We start from the raw sequence: 23,873 nt of genomic DNA on the forward strand, positions 1-23,873 counted from the left end.
AATTGCATTTATATTTAAATCCGGAGAAAGTGTTGATTGAATTCAGGTCAGTGTGTTCAGGTCAAATTTATTGCTTTGAACCATCAGTACTGGAGGAATCAGGGGTGCAAGCGTATACCAGATGTGTTTCCGCTATCCTGTAATTCTGTTTTCCGTGTCCTATGTTGTTGGCACGCTATTTAGTCGGGGGAATGTATTTCTCTCTCCATCTTTCACTGAAAAGAGAACTTTTTCTGGATGTGAATTACAGATTGTGGCTCAGACCAAGAATAGCATTGAAATCAGGCCACATGGGAGGTGTGGGATCTTCTGTCACTGCCAGGTAGTATTAGCAATAAATTAACATGTCACATAATGTAACTATTTAACTCCCATACAACAAATATTCTTACTTCAGTTTTAAAAACTTTGGAGATGCATTCCAAATTGAAATAAATAAATAAAACATACATAAATGGAGGTGAAATGCCTTTTTATGGTTAATCAAGGAGTACTGTCAGTTTGTTATTAAACAGCACAAGGCATAGCATTCAGTAATAAATAAGACTGGTTGTATTGTCTTGTTTTGTACTATGCTGACTGTACAGTATGTAGCGTAGCCATTTGCTGTTTGCACTGCAGCCAATGGGCCAATGTTTTCTATTTGACTATTTCTGACATAAACTAAACATTTTTTCATTATTCCATCAAACCCCAATGGCACCGAACACAGATAAACATGACCAAACATTGCATTATATGCACTTTGCAGTTTCTGCAACTGAGGGCCTCATGCAACTTAATGTATACTCTTGTCAAAATTAATGTCTGCTCTGGTGGTCATTTGTCAGTTAAATTTGTTTTGAGTCTGAACAGTCTTAAGTGTGATCTGTCTTGCATTTGAACAGTCTGAAGTTTTGACTTGACAGGCAATATTTCCACTGGGGTTACTTGACAAATTCAACCTTATCACATAAAAGTCCTGAACTATTATCGCTTTGAATAACAGACAGCAGGAAAACAGCATTAGCCTTGATTCAAAAAAACATACAATCATTCAAAAATCATTCTATCCTGGGACTTTAGTCAATTTTCTGTTCTGCTAGTAATAAGAAAATGGTTTCAGTTAGAACATTTGATGCAGTAGGTTTCTTCACTATATACTGTCTTGTCAAACTATGCATCTAGTTTACATGCACACAAGGCTGTCTACGTTTGAAAGATCCATTTTGTCATCCTTACTGCCTTTTCACTGTCTGTTTGCTTTCAGCACTACTTGTACATTCTGTGTCATGCCTTGTGCCTTTCAATATTAGACACAGTAATCCTTGATTCACCGTAAATGTTTCCCCATAAATGTGCCACTTTTCCATGTACTTTATTCTCACTTTCAACCATACATATCACTGTTGTACAATATGACAATGCACTTTGATTTACAGAGACTTCCGTAGGATTACAGATGCATGTACGACAGAGACAGCAGGCTCCGGTTGGGAGATAGGAAATGTCTCTTGCTCCGCAATGATAAATCATGCATTGCTCCGTGCACAAATTACACCGCCATCAACTGAATCTGTTATTGCAAGCAGCTGTAACAGCATCTTTAAAATGCAGATAAATATGTATTTGAATCCATCTCCCATAGATAGGTCTTGCAGGAAAGAGCCCGATGCAGTCTGTCTGAGGAACTCATGCTGAGATGAATTATGCATGCAGTTTCATGTCTCCAGGGTTAATTTAGTTATGTCAACAATTATTATGGATGACCACTGTGTCGCCTCGGCTGCCACGTCTTTATTAGAATGCTAACAAGTGTTGGAGCTCCTATGATGGGTGCACAGGGACTGGTGTCCCTCAGCTAATTGCTTTAGTACTTCCGCTTTTTGAGTTGAGCATTTGGCTCGTAAATTTAAGGATATATGTATACATGGTGGATTATGCTGATATTCTGTGATGTGATGCCAAGTATTTTAAGTGCTTTATTAATGTATTGTTTATCTTGCCTGGGAGATAATTCTCTGTAATAATCAAAACACCGCCTTGCCAAGGAAGTGCAGGAGCAAAGGCCTGCACGGCCTGGTCTTTTTCAGACCTTTCTCCCTTCTCAGAGTTCACCTTTGATCTGCGCATTCCAAATAAACTGTTCGGCCATATTTTCACCTCTCCTCTCCTGGCCCCCCTGGAGCATATTCTCTGAACCCCATTCTAATTGATGTGGATCCTTTGATGAACCTTTGCTGAACCATCACTGCATGCATTCCCGCTGCTGGGATCCATTGACATGATCTTGCCATGGCTGCCAAAACTGGTTTTCTCTGTGCTAGAGAGAAGACACAAACCTGTTGAAAAATATGGCTTTGGCTCTCTTTTTAATAACCCTCTCCATCCAGTATAAAAATGGCATTGAGTCAATCGAATGGTGGGGAAGAGAGGATTTAATGTTGGCAAAGATGGCCCTTGAGTCCCCCTGCGGGGATACTCATGACAGGTTTTTTTTAATTGAAAGTATGCAGGAGGGCCTTGCTTTACCTTTTAATCCGCTTCTTCGGTTTTGCGCTGCTGTGGCAATTTGTCACTGATGCAGATGAAAGTCGCTGCTCTGGCAATCAGGATGCTTTTCTCCAGGCTTGCCTGCTGCTTTCACAACCATCTCAGGAAGCACAGAGAAATGGAGAACATGAATAGGCTCCCTTTCAAAGAGTTATGGAAGGCAAATCAAGGTTTTACTGCTAACGGGATCCAACAATACAATCTGCCCAGCCCCTTCTCCCGCTCCGACAACGATACAGCCAAGAGCAGACGACTCAAATTCCATTGACGGAGGGGAGAAAGACCTCTCTGGGCAACAGGACATGCATGGCTAAGAATGGCAGGGTAACACAATGCGATCCAATACCATTAGCATTTACATGGTGCAGTTCATGGACCTTGGGTTACAATAAAAGCAAGGTTCAATGAGAGACGAATGAGTGTGAATGAACGGGAAATAGTCACTTCATCACAATAGATCATTAACACAAACATTTATTGCAATGGAGTGCCTTTTATATAAAATACAAATACATATGCAGCGCAAATGCGTATAAAATTGCCCGCTATGCATATAGTTAGCCATACATTGTATAGCATGTTTAAATGAGCAGTCAAAATAGATATGGAAGCAGCATATTTGTTGTCGTTCTGAAAGCCAAACCATGTTTTTACAGAAGCATGTTTTTAGAGCTCTTTATGTATGTAATACAGTTCACATCTTGATAAAGTTGTGTCGTTTATTCTTTTCTACCCAGTACATATCATATGGCTCTGATTGGGCCTTAAAATAACTTCAGCCTGCGTTTGCAGTGAAATGACTCGGTTACGACCTGGTATAGGTTCAGACCGCGACCGAATGAATGATAAACAACGGATGACCAATCGGAAAGACGTAACACGCACGCAAATGTAAACAAACTTACAACTGGGGTGTAAGAAATACTTACGCTTTAGATTTCTGTTTAATGACACCCCATGGTTATATTTCAGCCTGAAACAGTAAAAAAAAAACTGTTAAAAATTTATATTCTTTATATTCATAATTTTTCTATCACCTGATTACACAGTGCATGTATATTATCCATTAGGCACTCTTTGAGCAGTAGATATATATATTTGCCTATCAGAGGCAATACAATTATCTTTATTTCATAGGCTATTTTCCTGTCTATGATTACAAGTTGTTTGACATATTTAATTATTTGTCAGGGTCTATTTCAAAGTGGGACTCATCCATAGGCACTGCTATGAAGAGGTTAGGGGAAGGCAAAAAATCTAAATGGGAAAAAATCCCCCTCCCTCCCAGAAAATCAGAATATGGGCTATACTGCGTTTATGCTCATTTTTACAACCACAGCTGAATCCTGGTGTGTAATATTGCCTAATCTCTCATCAATCATAATTACTTTCCACGCCATTTCTCTGATCTCTGATATGGGATGTCTCCAATGCAAGCGCCACATTTTTTCCCAAACACAGACTGTCCAATTTAGCTGCAAGCTGGGCCAGATGTAAGCAGGGGCATGGGAGGCAGATACCTCTCCCCCAGATCCCTGCTCCTTCTCCCCAAAAATACAGTCATATTAAAAGCAAACTGCAGTTGCTTTTTGACTTTCACAGCCAAATGCAACATGCTAAGCAATGCTAAGTACTTAATATCTAAGCAGTTACTGGCTTATTATATACCGGTAGTTAAACAAACATAACTTCATGGTTACTTAATTTTTAAATTGCTAATAGCCTCTGAGAATTTATTACAAATAATCTTAATTAAATTATTTGTTGTACGCTCTCTGTCTGTAGTATTGTCTTATTTTCTGATATGTAAATATTGCTGGAAAATATGCCTGCATATGTTGTCCAATGGAATGTTTCCATTTTTTCTAACATGTCATGATGCAGAAATTTAACTAGTGTTAGCTAGTTTTGGTGGTGAGATTTGAATGTCAGCTAGTTAGCTGCTGAGGAACATAGCAGAGAGCAGTCCGAGCTACAAAAAGCACATCAAAATGCTTATGAACACAAAAGTGGATCTCAGATGGGAAAAGAGAACACGGACCAGCAGAGAAGGCGGCCAAGTTGCTAAAGTTGGATTGTTTGTTTAAAAGCAGTCGCCAACTTGCAAACTGTCTGTCTGATCACCACAATAACTTGTGCTGTCTGTGGGGATACACACTAATATTTCTAAAAGTATGTGGCCACCTGAACATCACAGCCATATGTACTTGTTGAACATATCAGTGTTAGAACCCTGTTTTTCTGCAAGTGCATGTGTTTTTTTCTGCAAAAGAGTGAAAGTGTAAGTTAGCCTGCTGGTTAGCTAGCTGTTTCCTTGTGGACAATGGTTGAAAATTGCCTGTGCATGTACAGAGGATTTCTCAGTGGACTGTCTTCTCATTGCAATGCATTGGATTCAAGGTGCCTGCATGGTGACATAAAAAATGTGGTTATTGGATTACAGATTTAACAACGATCCCGGATTTCTGTTCACCGCCAGTTTCTTTGGTACTGTGAGTAGCCTAAATGTTTTTATTCGAGTGAGAAGCAATATTCTATTAAGTAATGCTTTCACTGTGGAGATACACATTTTGTTAAAGGCCCGGGTCATTTTTAATGACTATTATTATCACATAGGCTTACTACACTAGCACCTGTACTATCCAGGCCACTTGCGGAGTCAGTGGTGCCGGAAAATAGTACATTAGTAGACTGCACCCCAAAGATAACATAGGAGTCATATTCATACAGCATTTTTATTGTTTAAAGCAAAGTTCTTTTATTGCTCTAGGGCCCTCACCTGCTGGTTGAATGACTTTACAGCACCTGCTGTTTTCAAAGAAAAATTGACATTGAGTGAACTTTTCACGCCTCTAAAACAAAATAAAGACATGGCATGTATATTTGGTACTGGGCTAGTGGCATATTTGTTTACTAAGCTCCTGATCAGCACTGGATGTTTTAACTTGTGTGCCCGGGCCTGCTGCAACCCTCTCTGTGGGAGAGGGTTGCAGCAGGCTGATTGCATAGGTCAGTTTGATTATGGGAAAAAAGATGGGAAAACCGTCTGCCCAAATTTAAGGACGTAGAACATTCCGGAAAGTAGAATGCTGGATAGTAGAGTGATGACCCTAGTGTTGGACACATTTCCTCACTATCAGGGGTATTCTTTTAATATATACCTGTAAAATAAAATATAGGCCTTTTCTCCAAAGGAACTGCAGGCTGTATGCAATGCAAGGATCATACCAATCAACTGTGTACATCTATATAATGGTCCAGCACAGCTGACTCAGGTCCCCTCTGTTTCTCTCAGATCAGTACATTCAGCAATGGATGCGTATTCTGGAAGCAGGGTGGCCCTGGTAGTGGGTGCCAGATACAAACTCCCGGAGCTGTGAAAGAGCGCATAAATAGTAATCAGAATTTTGAAAATCAATCCTGACTTTGATGGAAAGCTGATTCAGTGATGTGAGAGCAGGGGAGCAGCGAAGCCTGCTTTATTCTCTCGCCGGCTGCCTGCATATCTTCTACCATTCATCCAGGAGAAGGATTACCCTCTGACTCACTGTCGCTTCTACTGTATCAAGCTATTACATCCACCGCATGCAGAGCTTGCTGAGCCATCGGCCCGTTAGCTTCTCCTGTGCAGTACATTTTGCACATGCTTAAAAAGTTCTCCTGTCTTCAATTTTTGAGAATTGAGTGCAGCCTATGTAAGCCTTTTTTAAAACCAATTTCACCCTTATTTAAAATTTTCCAAACAATTTAGAACATCCAGTCTCTGTGGGTCCATCCTCCAGTAGCCTGTGTCAGTTAAGAAGCAAGGAATCCAGGGGGTCCCTATCATAAGTGAATGGGGGGATGGTTGTGATCATAGGCCCCGGGTTGGGGCGTGGGGGGTTGCGATAGTGCACTCGGGGGTGGATTGTTGGGAGTGTGATCATGGACCTCCTACAGTAGGCTACCCCTGGTTGAAAACCCAGGCTCTGAGAAACTGCGACTTCTCACTCAGCCGTGTGCCAACTCATTTCTGCCGTCATCACCTTGGAGCACTGCACTTTGCATATACCTGGTGCAGGCAGACTTCCAGTGTCTGATTGAACAAAGGAGTTACTCTTGCACAGTGAGGTGGGTGAAACCCAGCCAACTGACACCCTTCCACCCATGTAATGCTGTAGCCAATGCATCACCACACACGACTCTGCACCGGCACTGGGTTCTGATTCTGGACCGTGGTACGCATCACTGCACTAAAGCATAATGTAGAGACTGTGAATTCTGTCCTGGGTAGCCTAAATGATGATATTAAGGGGCAGGCAAGGATGCAGTGACATGTTTTGTTATGCAATGATGTCTTATGTACATTGTCACATTGTTAACTAAGTCATTTACATAGTTCTGCATTGCTGAATACTTTCTCACGCAGCAATAAGGAAAAGCTTATTTGGAGGTGAAAAGCTGTAATCACACTACTGTCTACTATGCTAGTTATAGAGTACATGTATTGGAGCCATACTTTGCTCAGTTGCATTTGAATTTACCAGGAAGTTCAAGTGGGATTTCATGCTCACTCACATAAGAAACCTTGAAAATCAAAGTAGACAGAGGCAGTGCAAGGGATTGTGTAGTTAATCATCTGTAAGTGTGACGGTTAGGCTTCCAGATTGAGAGGTCAATCATGGTGTTGCTATCATTGTACTGAGGCACTGGCTTATCATCTTGCGTTACAAGGAAAGCTGCCCTCTACCAGCCGACCAACAGTGCCTCAATTATACTTTCAAAGGCAGCTTGGTTTTCTTGGGATGTCGAACAAACTCCGACTTTCTTGACTTCAGCCATCTGGTGATAGAATGATACAGGGTGGTGAGGCAGCTAGCACTCTGCGGTTTCAATGGAACCAACCATACTGCAATAGGATAAGTGGTAGATATCGTCTGTCCTCTCTTTCTGTTCAAATGTTATTTTAGTTGGATGATACAAAACATCACTAATATTGAAACTGTGACTATTCAGGTGACTAACATCCATGAAATATTAATCAGCCAGTATTCAGTAGTGAAGTAATTAATTCTGCTAAGTCAGTTCTGCTTTTTTATTCATGACCTATTTAAAATAAAAAGTTATCCCCCTACCCGGAGGCAAAAGCAAGGTCTTTCTCATTGTCTCTGTAATACTCAAGCAGTGAAAAATGAGAATTCACAAATTATGAAGCTTGACACAGGCTTAAAATGGTTAGTGTGACATTAGAAAGGAAAAAATGAAACTATAAAAGATCTATTTTACTTCAACTGTAATTACATTCCTTAACATTCTTAGTGTATATGCACTTTCGTGTAATTTGCGAGTGTTTTTTGCCATACATAATTACAAAATGCCCTCACTGCTGCATGATTTACTGATATGATGAACTGAAACTACAGGCATGACAAAGTGAATGGCAATTTGTAACTGCGTGATGTGACTAGAAATTGTTGGCTTTGCCATGGCTCAGTATGGAGACGTGCAAATGCAATGGCATCCTAATTAATGCAGAGATGTTGGTAACATCATTTTCTGTAATATTACCTATTATCCTTTTAAGCAAGCTCAGTCTGTTTAAGCAAAACATTGAGCTTCAGTTTGTGTGGGATTAAGAACATGCGTCTAATTATTTTTGGGAAAGACTGGGATCGAGGAGTTGTGTATTTTTAAGCACATTGATACGGGTTATTACGGAGGCATGATATCACAGTATTCTGGACAGAATCATACACAGGGCTGAATTTTTATGGGGAACACCTGCACTTTTGGAAACACAAGCACGTATATTTGGAACCATCCATCCATTATCTATACCCACTTGTCTTGGTCAGTGTTCATTGTGCGAGAGGCAGGAATACACCCTGGACAGGTCGACAATCTATTGCCTAAAAGGTGCACGGGGAAAATGAATTTAGGATAAAACCAGAATGGAGTCTGAACAAGCACTGTATACTGAGGAATCAAGGGGTGCAGTATTATTATGCTAAAGAGTAGACAAGTGTATTTATAGGCTATGTGATGAAACATGTAGGTGTGTGCCATTTTTTGTGGCACACTAGCGGATATAGATGTGGCGTTGTTGGATCTGTCACAGACATGCACCTCTTCTTAGCCAAGAGATATCCCATAATATCTCTGTACATTACCTGCATGTTTAGATGAGTAGGGTTATGCATTGACTTCCTGGCCCTTTCCCTTATCCTTGCAGCATCCATCAGATCCCTAGCTTCTTAATTTGGTATGCAATCAGATTGCCTTTGTATCAGAGCAATCATGATATAATGCATGATTTGACTAGCTGCATGACACTTTGTATGAAGGGTCCGTTAATTAAACAGTGATAAAATTTTATTAGCATATATTATGGTGTTAACATTATTTATTTGCTTCGCAGTGCATGTTCAACAGTAGACATTGCATCCGCTTATGAATGACTTATGAATGCTCATCAAATATCAATTAAAGCTATAAAACCATACTTTATTTATTTATATTTTTCAGTGCTCAAGCTGAAGTCATATTCAGTAGGTGAAGTGGCGTCTACTTTAGGACACTCATTTCATTAAGTGTTATTTTTCATCTATTTATGATTGGTAAATCAATCAGACCATAGTTTAACTTGCTGATGATAATATTCTGAAGGTACACTCATAATATCATAAATATAAAAGTAAAGTTGTAAGATGTGTGCATCACAGCATTTTAAGGTTTACTGTAACAAGGTATCAATGTATCTTATTGAATTGTCAAACAGAACAGTTTATTGAAACTGGTGAAATATGGTTAAGGTCTATAGTCTAGACAGTAAATGGAATTATTTAAACTGACTCAATGTTCTGTATTTGATAGTCTCAGCATATTACTCTATTACCTTTCCCATTGTTTTATGGTTATTATGGTAATCCAGTCTGAAGTGTTAGGTATGAGAGCACTTTTCAAATTTTCAGAGTCAATGCCCCTTATTCAGTTTTTAAACCCTGATTGAAATAGATCTACCATGTGAGATTTTCAGCACAATACTGCCCAGAGAATTAAACATTTCCAGTTTGGTGAAATGTAACTTTGGCTACATGTATAAAGGTAGGAAGGATATCATCCGGCCTGCACATATCACAATTAGAAATTGAAACGTGGCTATGTGGTCACTGAAGTTCTCAACTTCCGTAAGTCACTTATGGGTATGAGTGTTTGCTGTGTGACTGTAATGTAATGCCAATGGTATAGAAAATACTCAGAGCCCTCATTTTGCTTTTGGTGAATACAGGATTGTGTGGAAAATCCAGTGTATTCCCAATATATGAACAGAACAATATGCCAGTTTATAGTGCTACAGAGGATAGAAAATGGTTACTGATATTTTTCAGTTCCGTGAGTAGTGTTGTATAACCACTTAGCCTATAGCTTACATTTTGTACAGTTTAAATTGGGTCAAAAGGTATCTGCTACAGGAGTGTATTATGCCATAGGCTATGTGATGTGATTTTCTAATGCACCTTAACATTTTGCCATGAAAGCATAGAGGCTGCTGGGTAGCTCATCTTCTCACTGTACTGTTCCAGTGTAAAAGATCCAGTTTCATTGAATCTAGATTGTGTCAGTCTAGCGGCCCAGCAGGGGGTTACATAATTGGATGTAGCATTGCCTGGGGAGGGAGGATCCACTAGTGACCCAGTCAAAGAGAACTTGTCAATCAGACTCTCAGTATGTATGCTAAAGCTGTGCATGGAGTGTCTTCCTCCATGTCTTGTCTGTGCACGTTCAACTTGAGGAATGCGGTGTGGACGGAAGCGTTGGCTCCAATGACGTTTCAGAAAACAGCACATGCCGTACATCTGCACTCTCTGGTGAATGCTGGCTAATATGATTAGGAATTGCAGATTAGAAGAAAAAGGGCAGGAAATCATTAAATATGTCTGCATATCCAATTGATATGGGAGTCCTCTACACAGGACTAGGATTTAAGCTTACTGGTAATTACAGAAAATGAGCAGTGGCACAAATGACCTAGTCTCTAATGATTCCTTACCCTCGTAATGCTGAGCCACACTTTTTTAAATATGCAAATGCTCCACCATTGTGATTTTTCTTCCTTGCTTAATATAAAATATCTTAATATGAGAAACAATGCCCTGGGTGAGGATCCCTGTGCATAAGTAAGCGATGCTTTCTGGCATGTCAGACAGCTTAGAATTCATAATGTGCGGCAGTTTTCAGAGGGGACAGCGGCATTAAGCGCTCTCCACTGTGTGATGGGAGCCAGATAGATGAATGCTAAATTATGCGAATATAAAACCAGCGGTACTGTATTTACCATTGGTGGCATAATAGTCTCTGGGCCTGCCAAAGAAAAACGACATAATCCTGCAACAGGGTTGTAATGACATTCTTAATTTGTTTTATTTATCATAGCACAATACATTTCCTTGATAGCCTGTATGCTTTTCCAGTAATGGGGATTTGAGCACATGGGCTTTCCCTCTAAAGTAAGGCCTGGTTTGCCCTAAGTCAGTTGGTGAATACCAAGTAATCTACAATATTATGATATTCATTTTGGGGATCTATTAAACCTATTGATCTATTGAAGGCAGTGAAGATACGAGACAGTGCTGAACATAATTACATTTTCAGCTTCTCTCATTGATGGATATCCATGTTCTGTTCTATTTGTGAAATATAGTTTTAGTAACAAAAGACATTTGGCTGCATGTTAATTTTGGCTTACTGAACAAAATGGCAAGGGCGAGAAGACTTACGCAAAACTGAAGCATTAAAGACAAATGTAAACTGTGCCCATAACATTATGCTGTTCTTTTCAGAGGAACACTCATTTAATACAAAGTATGATAGCTAAGGTATGAATAACTGTGATAGTTAACTCAAGTAAATGATAGTAAATGAATTATACAGCAGTATAGGATATTCTACTCAATCTGCATTTGCTCTACTATCATTCATGTCCTGCTATTTACTGCTCTGTGTCAATGCATGGATATGGACTTGGCGCTTCACGGATTAAGAAACTCATTCTCTGACCACCCACTGACGCACATTCCTGGACTGTACAAGACAGCTCAAAAAGATGGTATAGCCAGACAACTATTTACTGTAGGGAGGACACAGATTGATGGACGGGGAAGACCCAAGCCGGGCTCCCATCTGGACCCCTGGGGGCAGAGTAATTGAGGCATGGTTACCGAAGAGGAAAAACTAGTTTCGGGTGCCGTGCTGGGCACCAGCACCATTGAAAAAGAGAGAGCAAGAGGGGGAGAGCGAAAGAGAGCAGAGGCAAACCAGTACCATTCATCCAGACCCTCTCTGCAATGCACTGCAAGCACCGTCAGTCGTAAAAGAAAAACGAGGGAGCCGAGAAAGTGGCCATGCTGTGCCAGAGAGCTAGTCCCGAGTGTAGGGCTCTGTTGAGGCCCACAGGGAAAGGTATAAATGAATATAAAAAAGCCAAGCACAGCAAGACGACTGCACCATTGCCCTGCCTCGCAGTTGCATCTCATTCTCTTTCCTATTTCTCCTCCGTAACTCTTTCATTTTGTTTTGACTATGAAAGTGTTTTGTCTATGGTGGAGACTGGCAACCAGTGGCCAAGTAAAGGATCATTCCCGGGCTGGGGGAAACTGTGTTTGTGCACTTTGATTAATTTGTGGCCATGAAGAATACAGGATCTGAAATAAGCACCCAACCACCCACCAAATGCGGTACCGATTTTCCCGATGCACTGTTGTGTAGGAATCAAACTGCAGAAAGAAATTCCCTGAAACATACATGGAAGTCCACGCTTATGGCAATCACAAGCATAGCTTCAGAATTTGAGACTTCAACTCTCACAAATTCTTGTATTCCTTAGGCTACTCTGATTGGAAGAGTCTACGTCTGTGGCCAGTCATAACCAGTTGTCACTAGGTGACTACTCTAGAAAGGACAGAAGTCCCGCCCTGTTCAGAACATGTGGGGTGGTAGTTTAAGCAAAAAAAAAAAAAAAAAATTGTTGGACAGTGGCTGCATGCAATGTTATTAAGGACAAACTAATTAAGTTTAAGACATCACATATACTTAATTGCGTGCAACATGTCTATAATTTTATTAAGCACATTTTCTTATTTATTTAGTAAATCAATCTAATTATTTCTTGAGTCTGGGTCCTTCACAACTTGGCTCTCTCAACCTGCCCTAATCATCGCCCCGGCGAGTTTCGCCCTCATGACTGTAAAGTGCTTTTAGTGCAAGACAAGTGCTATATAAATTAATAAATAAATAAATAAATTAACTATTGTTTATTTATTATGTAGGACAAAGCAGGCATATTCCATGCTAGGAGGCATACACTAGCCCAGTAGACCTGCTGTTGGCACCAGCATTTAGCAAATTGACACTACAGTGGTTTACTCATGGTCAGTAGAGGCGACACAGTTGAGATGAGGATTAGCTACGAAGAGAAACAAAATAGATAGTATATGGTCCTGCATCTACTCAGGTGCAGTAATCTTAATTTGTGAAATGCTGCCAGAACAACACCGATGGTGATCCAGGAGGCGTTTGCTTGCTGGGTTTGGTCTCAAGAAATCTGGCTTTATTGATCTAATGAATTTAAACTAAACAAGAATAACAATAGCTGGGCACAATGACAACAGCAAAACCAATCGCTTTTAGTGAATGTCGCTAAAAACAACTAGTGTTCTCCAGCCAGCTAACAGTCAATGAAACTATAATGTTTCCTGGCCATTTTAAGTTTTAAATAGTTGGTGATCTTATTTATTGGATTTATTTAAAATGTATTTAGAAGCAGTCATGGTGACTACTCATATCTGGAAATCAGTAGAACTAGAATGTATGTTTTGCATTCAAAATCACCCTAATGAAAGGCTGACTACCTCCATCTCAGACTGGACTGAAATGTCTCAAGAGCACAATTTATTTACTGTGTAGAATATTTAATTAATTTCAATCAATGTTTAATTTGTGATGTCACACCCCTAAGCATAGTTTGTTTTCCAAAATCTACTTCTCTGTGTTTTACTATTTATTTTGAAGTTTAATTTATTTACATTTCAGGCACAGGTTTTGTTTATAAGGCAAAAATGATAAATCCAGTGTTCTTTGATTTGGCACTTGTAAAATACAAAAAAGTGAGATAAGCCCTGGGATTCATTGTCCTGACAACTGTGAACATCGCCTCCTACTTCCATTGTGTTAAGACTTAATAGGAGCCTTCCCTTTTGCTCTTTGCCTAAAAAGATGAGAGTTCATGAAAACGCATTCTCAGATGTTTCCAAACAATGCTGAAGGCTAACGTGGCTGAAATGCATTGGTCTTGGAATGGTTTTCAAAATTCAGTAAATGAGTATTAAAATTATATCTTCTAATAAAAAGAGTGGCATGAACTTAATTCAAGTAAGCCCAATTTTAGATCCATTGCACTGTGGCACCATTCTTGCTTGTCTTCAAATATGTGCCCTTTTCTTCTGGAGTTTGAAAATGCCTTTTGATATATAAGCACCCAGTGATTGTCCTGTTTTGCTCAATGCTAAATTTCATCGATTTTCTACTGAATTATTATGAGGAAAAGCATATCTGAGTTTGTTTGGCATTTCATGATTTGGACTAATGCCAACCAAACTCCTCAAAGCAAATAATTATTTCTATAAAACCGGATCAACATAGAGATCTGCTGTCTCTTGATAAGATCAAAACACCAGATTACCACAGGCTCAGCAAAGTGGTCTGTCTACTGCGTCTTCCTCTTCTTTACCATGCATTATATGAATTATTTTTTTTACTTAGGCATTTGAGGTAAATGTTGTGGTCCAGCTTTTACCAATACTTGTGGAAAGACCACTGGGCAGTGTACATAGTCTGTAGCCATGTAGAAACTTCTGGCAGGCATCTGTTCATTAAGGGCATTGAGCAGTTCTGTGGAGACCGGTTTGCTGTAGTGTTGCCAGGCATGCTTATAGGATGCTGGTGGGTATGGACTCTGTATTTTCACTTTGCTCAACACTGTGTACACAGTTCGCTGAATAGAAGAAAACCTCCTCTCCCGAGAATAGAAAATGTAAGACTTAAGACTTTTATCAGACATTTTTTTTTAAGCCTGGGGCCTTCTTTGCAGCTAAGAAACCTCTCGAGACCACTGTTAAACAAAGCTTGCAAACCAGAGAGGAGATTTGATAAAGAACAATGCCTCGGTCGACAAAGTGAAAGCAGAAATTACAATCTGAATCATGAACGCTGAAAATTGGAACCAAAAAGTAAAAGGATGATAGCGCATCGTAATTGCCTTCTGTGCTAAGATAATTTGAATATGCCACATGTCACAACGAATGAATCGCAAGGTGGGGATTAGCAACCCCGCTTAGTCTCTGAGTTTCGCCCCGTGTCTGAAGCGCAAACGAACGAACGCAAGTGCACGCTGCCGTCTCCCATAAAGATCTGTTTATACACAAAGCAGCGAATCAGTGTCAGCATCGATTCAGACGGATTTTATTCCATTCACCTTCTCACACCCCAGTGGTTCATTCAGCGATGTGTCCCTAAATAGCTGTGCTCGGCGGATCTCCGGGGAATCCAGAGGAAGAGTCGTGCCCCGCTATTTATGTTTTGCAAGGGAAGCAAGTGTGGCAGTTGATGATAATTCAGCATAACGCAACTGGAAATTGGAGACACCGTGCAGCAGGCTGCATCAAAGAGCCATTTTTATTAAACAATGCATAAAATATTTATTCCAATGAGAAGCATTTTGTTGTTTGTTCTTGCGAAAGCTCTTCAATTTGTACTTAGGCAATAGGCGCTCGTGGCTCTCTTCTGATGTTGGGCTCATTCAATATTGATTGTGTTTTACAAGAAACATTTGTAAACTTGGTTCACATGTATATTCATAGATCCAAATCCTTGCAAAACTCATGTTTCCTTCATTTTGCGATAAACAAAATAACCCCAAAAATTATGAATAAATACTGCTTATGATCTCTTTCTCCAGTTTTCCCAAAATGTGAAATTTCTTATTTCTAGCCTTTCTAATATTAATGTATTATCTGTATTCTGCCCTTGAGCTGCAGTTAAAGTCCTACTTTTTATGTTGAATCACAGATTTGAAATCCAAAAATTATTAGTTTTTTCCTTCCTGTCTACATTTTGTTGCTCATTTATGGACCTGTCCCTTCCTTGTAGCTTCATTCAGATGTGGACCAGGGGGAAGGAAACATTAAGTACGTGCTGTCTGGAGAGGGCGCCACTTCCATCTTCACCATCGATGAGAACACAGGAGATATCCATGCCACCAAACGGCTGGACAGAGAGGAGCAGGCCTACTACACGCTGCGGGCCCAGGCCGTGGATCGGGCCACCAACCGCCCCGTGGAGCCAGAGTCAGAGTTCATCGTCAAGATCCAGGACATCAACGACAATGAACCCAAGTTCCTGGATGGCCCCTACACTGCCGGGGTTCCAGAGATGTCTCCCCTGGGTGAGGCTCACTCCTCTCTGTGTCTCTTTCTTGCCCTTTCATACATGAGCACATGCATGCACACACACACACTCCCGCTCACACATACACATGCACACACACACACAAACACGTACACACGCATGGCCACAGTTAACCCCATAAATCTTTTTGATAATGGTCATAATTAAAATGTCAGTTAGCCTTAAAGATCGTAATATGTCATAGTCATAGTTCTTGCAGTGGTAGATCGGGCAATAATTGTAATAGCAGCAGGTCATAGTGATTAATAATCAGCTATAGCATTTTCTTCATTCGGTTCTAAGTCTTGTTCTTTAGCAATGGCATTTTAAGTACCTGCTTAAGTTAACTCAATCAAATTCATGAGCATCTGTCATTGTGTAGTACCTATCCATACTCCTTTTACAGAAGAGTCTTGATATGGCAGAAGAGAAATCAGCTAGAATAAGCAAAAAAAAAAGAGAGAAAAAAGTAGCATATCTCAATACAATTAAGTGCAGGTGCTGCCATTTTATTTTAAATTTATTTTTATTTATGTATTTTTGTGAAGTCACATAAAATGTATATTTGTGAAGACCTTTATAGTTATGTCAGGGTATAAAATTTTGAGTCAAGCTGCTATCATCTGTTTTGGTCTGTTTAATCTTTATACTACAATCGTTTTTAAAATAAAACTTAATGCCAGATGACAATAAAGAATGTAGAAATGGAAGAAGTTTAAAAGTAGCATTTGGGTATTCTGCACACTTTAGATCATTACTTCATTAAATCATCAGATCTGAAGCTATAAGAACAGGGACAGTTTCCCCAAAGGATAGGTCAATATTACTGTATTTGAGAGCAAAAACAGTTCTACAGTCTAGGAAACATAGAATTACATTTTATATTGTTAATGATTATTATAATAAAGTACTTAAAATCACTTGTTTACTACGCTACTGCACTTTGCAGAGATGGTGGCAATTCAATGTAATATTTTGATATAAAGATACTGTTTCACTTTAAAAAAAAAAAAATTCAAATTAGAAATAAAAAAAAACCTTTATTACTTGCAGACACCATGCCTTTAGGAAATGCACAGCCTAAAATATAATTACAATATAAGCGCATAATAGGACTGCCACAAAAACAGCAGGAAACAAAAGGAATGTTTAAAGTTGCTTATGCTTAAATAGCCGATTTAAGTAGGACAGTACAGTATGAGTAAATAGCACCTCCAGTGGTATTCATGACAGACAAAAAAAACTTACTTCACTTCAAGACCTCTCCGCTGTCTGCATGGGAAAAAAAGGATTATGTCTTCTTTTAAAATGCATGTGATATTCTGCCAAGAATAGGATAGCAGATATGAGAAGCTGAAAGATGACAAAGTTTGGAAGTCTCAGGGTGAAGTAAAGGTCGGCAACACATTGGGCACAGTATTCATTCTGTTTATTGGAGGAATGACACGTTGTGACTTTTGCAGACAGTGCAGTACATTTTAGACTTTTCACAGATATAAATGGATGCTGCCCTATATACAAAATTAAGTCAGAGCTTTGAGCCACCTGCACTTTAGAACACTACAGTCATGTCTGTCTTTCTGTCTGTATGTCAGTCTTCCATGTGTGTTGCTGCCACTCCATGTCAAATAATTGATGAATTAATTAATTTTGAAAACTGAATTGGGGAAGCTGTTAAAAAGCATGCAACTCTCCAGGATCCTTATCATTTGAATCATCCCTAACACTGCTGAATTCAAATGGCAGAAGAATGAATTCATAGTATTGTATTGACAGAATCTGTTTCAGCTTGCTCTGCAACAATTGCTCAGGGTACCAATGATTTTATAAAACACTGATACCACTGATACCTAAGTTTTCATTACACAACAGCGCTGATCACAACAATGCTGTTATTACTACAGTATGCCTGATACCCAACACATGAAACATCATTGAGTGGACAGTAAATCTATTTGAGCATCTTATTTCATACAGCATTATGCATATATTATGTATATTACACATGTATATTACGATGATTTGCCAAAATGACTACAAGTTATATTATAACTTGTGTTTACACTTTGGGGATTTAGGGGCATATAGCAGGGTTGGCTAACCCTGTTGCAGAAGATCTACCACCCTATTGGTTTTCATTTCATTTGGCACAACTGTTTCTACTAAGTAGCAGCTCATTGAGATATGAAGCTGAGTTGTGCTTTGTTAGGTTTAGAGTGAAAACCTACAGGATGGTAGATCTCCAGGAACAGGGTTGGGCAGCACTGGCATAGATCATTAATAGTCCTACCCAGGGTTGCCCAGCCCTTTTCCTGGAGATCTACTGCCATGTAGTTTTTCTGTCCAACCCTAACAAAGTGTACAGTTTGTCGTACAAAAGGTAGAAATCTTGTTGAGCTGCTAATTACTGTAGTAGAAGCAGGTGTGTCATATTTGAGTTGCAATGAAAGCCTACAGGATCTCCAGGAATAGCGCTGGGCAGCCCTGGTCTTACTCTTAATGTAGGCTACATTAAAAAATAAGTGTTAAAATAATAATAATAATAATTAATAATGACAATAATAATAAACTTTTTTTATATTTCACTCATAAAAAGCAAATGGTTGATATAGAAAGGATGTGTCTACAAATGTAATATCACAATTGCCTGTATCTCAGAGAAAGCACGTATACAGTATATACTATTCCAAAGCGGATGTGCCCCGTTTTTCCTTTGGCCTTGTGTTTCTTCACTCTGATGTAAAAAAAAGTGCATGATTTGAATATTTAAGCAACTACAAAGCATTTTGACTAAGACTGAATTTACATCAGAGCCAGTTTGTATTAAAATGACAGGATGCGCAATAGAACATAAAATATGCATACATAAAAAAATATTCTTGCCTGAAGTATAAAGAGCTGCAATTCATGTTAATAATTTGCATTACTGAAGCATCAATAATCATTGAAAGTGTACTAGAATTGTTTATTGTGAACATTATGCAAAGGCTGGTATATAGCTTTACTGATTTTATTATAGCCAATACAACAAGGGGAAAGAAAATTATAGAGCACTTGACGTTAATAAAGAAAAACACATTAGAAGTATCATGTTTATGAACCAACTGGGTACTCTCAGAAACATTATCCAACTTAAATAATTTCACAATTTGTAAAACAAATGGCTGTGATATTAGTCATTTTGACGAAGTTATGCATTTTCACATTGGATTTATTGATTTAGTTTTAGTTCCACACATACAGCCCTACAATGTCTCAATTTGTAAAAGCTATTGATACTCATGTCCAGGTTATATGCAGAATATTAAACTAGTAAACTAGTTCAAGCTCCGCATTGCTTACATAACCAACCCTTACTAACATTTTATTTTAAAGTCTTATTAATGGTGTATGAATAATTGATCTAATCTTTATAAGTATCCATATAAAACAATTTACTGTGTCATAAACTACAGGAAGGGTAGGCCACTCTTGTCCTCAACGACTGTTTTATAGATGTGTTTAAATCATTAACAGCTGAAGACTAGGGCTGAGTGATAAATGGGCTCAATTAAGAGGAAATAATGAATTTAATTAGGCAATTAGGTGCAGATCTGGCATGTAAATGCAGAGACCCTGTATCCAGAGGTCTGAAGACTGTACTCTGTAACCATGCTTCAAATAAAAGATATAAATCTTTAAATCACTAATAGCTGGATAGCATACCATAATAGATGCACTTGAAGAGCAAGTGGAGACCTAAACTGTACCCAGAGTTTTTCTCAATTTATTTGGTCAATGCCTGAATTGAATTCCTGAAAACAAAACAGTGTTTTGTCGGCAGGTAATCAAGCCACTGAGTAACATTCTAAAGGGAGGGGAACTTCATTTACTCTACACTTGTCCACGGTTATTTTGCAGTAACAATGGTCATACACTGTTGACTGTAAAACTTGTGAATAGCAGTTGAGCTCTAAGCATTTTATTGAGCGGTGAGAATGGTTAGATGTTGTCCCATTGAAAGCACTGCAATTGAAAGAAAGGAGGTGGTAAATGAAAACTAGCATCAAAATGATTAATTATTACTGAATCGATATCTATATATTGTGTGAATGATTTAAAGTTTTTATGATAGTTTAAGTTGAATGAGCAAGATGTTGCTTCTCTGGTTCACCCTCAAGGCAGGAAATATGTTAGTTTATATTTTCAGTACAAAACCGAGTCAAAATCTCACACCAATCACAGTTCAGTTTCAAAGCTGTGGAACATGCATTGTTGTTGATCTGACTGTAAAGAGTAAACTCCAGTTGCAGTTCCGGGATACACCAAGTCAAGCCTTCAGTAAAGAAAGCTGTGTTTTGCTGGAATTGAAAGAGATAAAATAAAAATAAAAAAATAATACAAACTGCCTTTGTGTGACTTCATGCATTCTCCAATTACAGCTTACAGGAGTAGGCCTATGACACAGACTGGGTCTCCAAATCTTTAATACTCACTTTATGACTGAAAGTAAGGAGTTCAGATCTATATTTTCTGCAAGCACTAAATTTTGTAAAAGCCAAAAATACAGTTCTTGCAAGTGACTTGAGTAAAGTAAAATATAACCTAATAGTGACACCCGAACTTCTTTTATGTGCTATGGGTTAGTGATTTTGACCCATTAAAATGAATGCTGTTTTTTTTTTTTTTACAGTATCAAACAAAACAGCAAATGGTATACTCAATTATGAAGTAATTGTCAGTCATACAGTTATTCACTCTTGCCTCTATTTACTGTTTTTAACATGGACTCTGGCGAGGTTGTTCAGCTTATTCACAGTGTAACTAAGCCATATTTTATGTAAATGAAAGACAGCCCTTTTGTTTGTTATACAGTCTGTAATGCTATGCTATAACAGGTACAGCTTTACTTAGATTGGAGCAATGTTCGTTCTCAGCGTCAAGTCTCATGCACTGGTCAAACATGACCCCAAAATGAATTGAAAAAGATAATGCATAAGCTAGTGAGCTTAGGCTGAAATGTTCTTAGGATCTCATGCTATCGGGGCTGACAATAAGTTTAGTTTTATCATGGTTTACAGTAGCTGGAGGAAATTGTTAGCCATCCAATCCTTAATGGCAGCTAAGCTGTCTAGCTGATTAGATTTAAAAGAGGTGCAGTTCAGTATCATCTGTGTAACAATGGTAAGAGACATATGTAATAATAATTATTTAATAATCTGAACAAGTAGAAGCATATAAATAATGAACAAGATTGGCCCAAGAACTGAGCCCTGTGGGACACCACGTGAAAAGGGAGCAGAAGATGACAGATAATCACATACAGAGTCTGGGCAACTATTATCAGAGAGATAATATGATAACCATGCCAAGGCTGCCCCCACAATACCCACCCACTTAAGCCACTCAATGAGAACACTATGATCAATAATATCAAAAGGTACACTAAGATCTTGCAGCAATACATCTGTGCACTCCCCAGCATCTGTATGCATCAGAATATCATTTGAGACACTAAGGAGTGCAGATGGAAGCCAGACTGGAATTTATCAAAGATATCATATGCCTCTAAAACATATAGCAACTATTTAGCAATCACCTTCTCGATTATTTTAGACAGTAATGGCAATTTTGAAATGGGTCTGTAGTTCTTAGGGAGAGATAGGTCCAAATTAGTTTTTTTAAGAAGAGGTTGAAATAGGGCATGCTTAAAGTATTCAGGGACACAACCAGATGCAAGGGAATTATAGCCATTAACCAAGGACCAAAGAAAGAATCATATAGCCATAGTGTAAACACCTAATCAAGAGTATGGCCCCTTATTTGAGTAGGACCAGACAGGTTGAGCAAAGCTAGACAACTCAGTGACATTCGAAAAGTAAATTATTGCTAAAATCAGCAATGTGGACTGTAAAATATCCAACAACAATGACTTTACCTAAACTGACTATATACATGTAAGAAAACAATTGATCACTGTGCTCTCAGGTTAGAATTTAATAGAATAGAATAGAATAGACTTTATCTGTCACAGACTGCAAAGAGAACACTGACAAATGACATTACAAAACTGAGTGAATACTTTGCTATAATCACTGCTATAGTTGCTAAACAAATAAACAACTCTTCCAAAACTATTCCAACAAAAGTCTGTAATGTAAATTCTTTCATCAAAGTTTCTCTTGCACATATAATTTCAGATCAAAATGACCAAATCTTTAAAAAGTGTAATTAGTGTTCTTAGGATTTTCTGCATATTCAGACGTGGTTTAACTCAATACGAAAGATTAGGCATTTTGTTGCAAATCATTCATAATTGCTTTTCATATACCATATTTGGTATACTTTGAAATACATAATTGTGACAAGTATGATTAGCATATTTAAGTAGACAAGGGTAAATGATTGCTGAAATAAAAACAAAATACTTAAATCCATATTTATAACATTTTAATCTGTATCTGTAAATGGTTTTTATATCTATATGAAGCTGATTTTGAATGTAAATATAGCCTTGTGAAATGCCTAAGTGATTGTCAGAATAAGAAACATTTTTCTCTTGCATGCAAAACTCAAAACACTCATTGATAATCATGCATATAAAGTTCCATATTTTTTAAGTTAATGTTTGCAGGATTTAGTTAATGTTTTCATTTTTGAGAAATAAATTGATGTAATACATGTTAAAAAGTAAAAAATAAATAAATAAAAGAAAAGAAAAGTTACATTTCACAAATCCATTGGCTCATTTATTAATAAATGGGGATATCTGTTAAAATGAATTGGGATGAATAGTTTAGAAAATAGGTTTAGGTTTTAGGTTTCCTATAGAAAAGTGAATAAACTACGTTTTACTACTAATGAACCGATCAAAACAAAACTAAAATTATATTCGTATTGTGAAATTTGTATGTTTGTATCATTTACTACATTATGATACTAGACGAGATGGAACAGACATAGAGATACTGACTTCTTCATCTGGTTAATCCAATCGCTTACTCTAATGATTCATATTTTATTTTGCAACATTTAATTGGCAAACAAAAAAAAAAAAAAACATTTTAATTTTCCTTAGAAGTCTCCTGCATAAAATAATAGATGCATTCTGCCTTGATATAACAGTTGTATTTTCATTAGATTGCTGGGTAACTTTTTCAAGGGCATACCAGTATTGTCCCACCAAGGATGCTGGTCCATGGCACTTTGAACTAAAACCTGCAACTATAGTGACCATGCCAATGCGCTGACTAAAAAAAAGGAAGGGCATATCGATCTATGTGCCCAGTTAATACATAAGGTTAGAGCAAACCTTCCCATCATAAACATCTGTCCCATTTCCTGGATGTTCCCTTAAACATTATTATTAAGCCACAAAGGAGATGGAAGGCACTGTCTTAAAACAGGATGTTATTGACACTTATTCTCTGATGTGTCTGTCATATGATAACCATCAGCAGATGTCGCCAACATTATTGACTTTGACAGAACGTCTTTTAAAAAAACTGAGTGCAGCATTGTGTTATCGTAAGTATAAATTGAACTTATTCCTACAAATAGAAATTTAACAGGAAAGTTTTCCAGTGTTGAAATTTTTTTTTTCACTAGTTGGGTGTCTGACAGCATCTGGTAACCTGGGTCTGAAATCATTTATGCATAATTACGCACAGATGTTTTGCTGTGATAATTATTATCATTTCTATGTATGGAAATGTTTTGTGAGAGAGTGACAAATCAATATGATCTGATTACAGGAACGTCTGTAGTCCAGGTGGCAGCAACAGATGCTGATGACCCCACATATGGGAACAGTGCAAGAGTGGTCTACAGTATCCTCCATGGACAGCCCTACTTCTCAGTTGAACCAAAGACAGGTAAACAAA

At 38.2% G+C, this 23,873-nt stretch overlaps 1 protein-coding gene across 1 annotated transcript in view; it reads left to right on the forward strand.

Moving 5' to 3' along the window:
• Positions 1-23,873, forward strand: part of LOC135252643 (cadherin-7-like) — an 86,992-nt gene that overhangs the window by 26,009 nt on the left and 37,110 nt on the right. Inside the window, exons 3-4 of the mRNA XM_064330963.1 lie at positions 15,715-16,009; positions 23,745-23,864. Coding sequence (XP_064187033.1) covers positions 15,715-16,009; positions 23,745-23,864 — 415 coding nt within the window. The remainder of the gene's footprint in view (positions 1-15,714; positions 16,010-23,744; positions 23,865-23,873) is intronic.

Source organism: Anguilla rostrata, chromosome 4 (assembly GCF_018555375.3).
Source record: "Anguilla rostrata isolate EN2019 chromosome 4, ASM1855537v3, whole genome shotgun sequence".
Classification (NCBI taxonomy): Eukaryota; Metazoa; Chordata; class Actinopteri; order Anguilliformes; family Anguillidae; genus Anguilla; species Anguilla rostrata.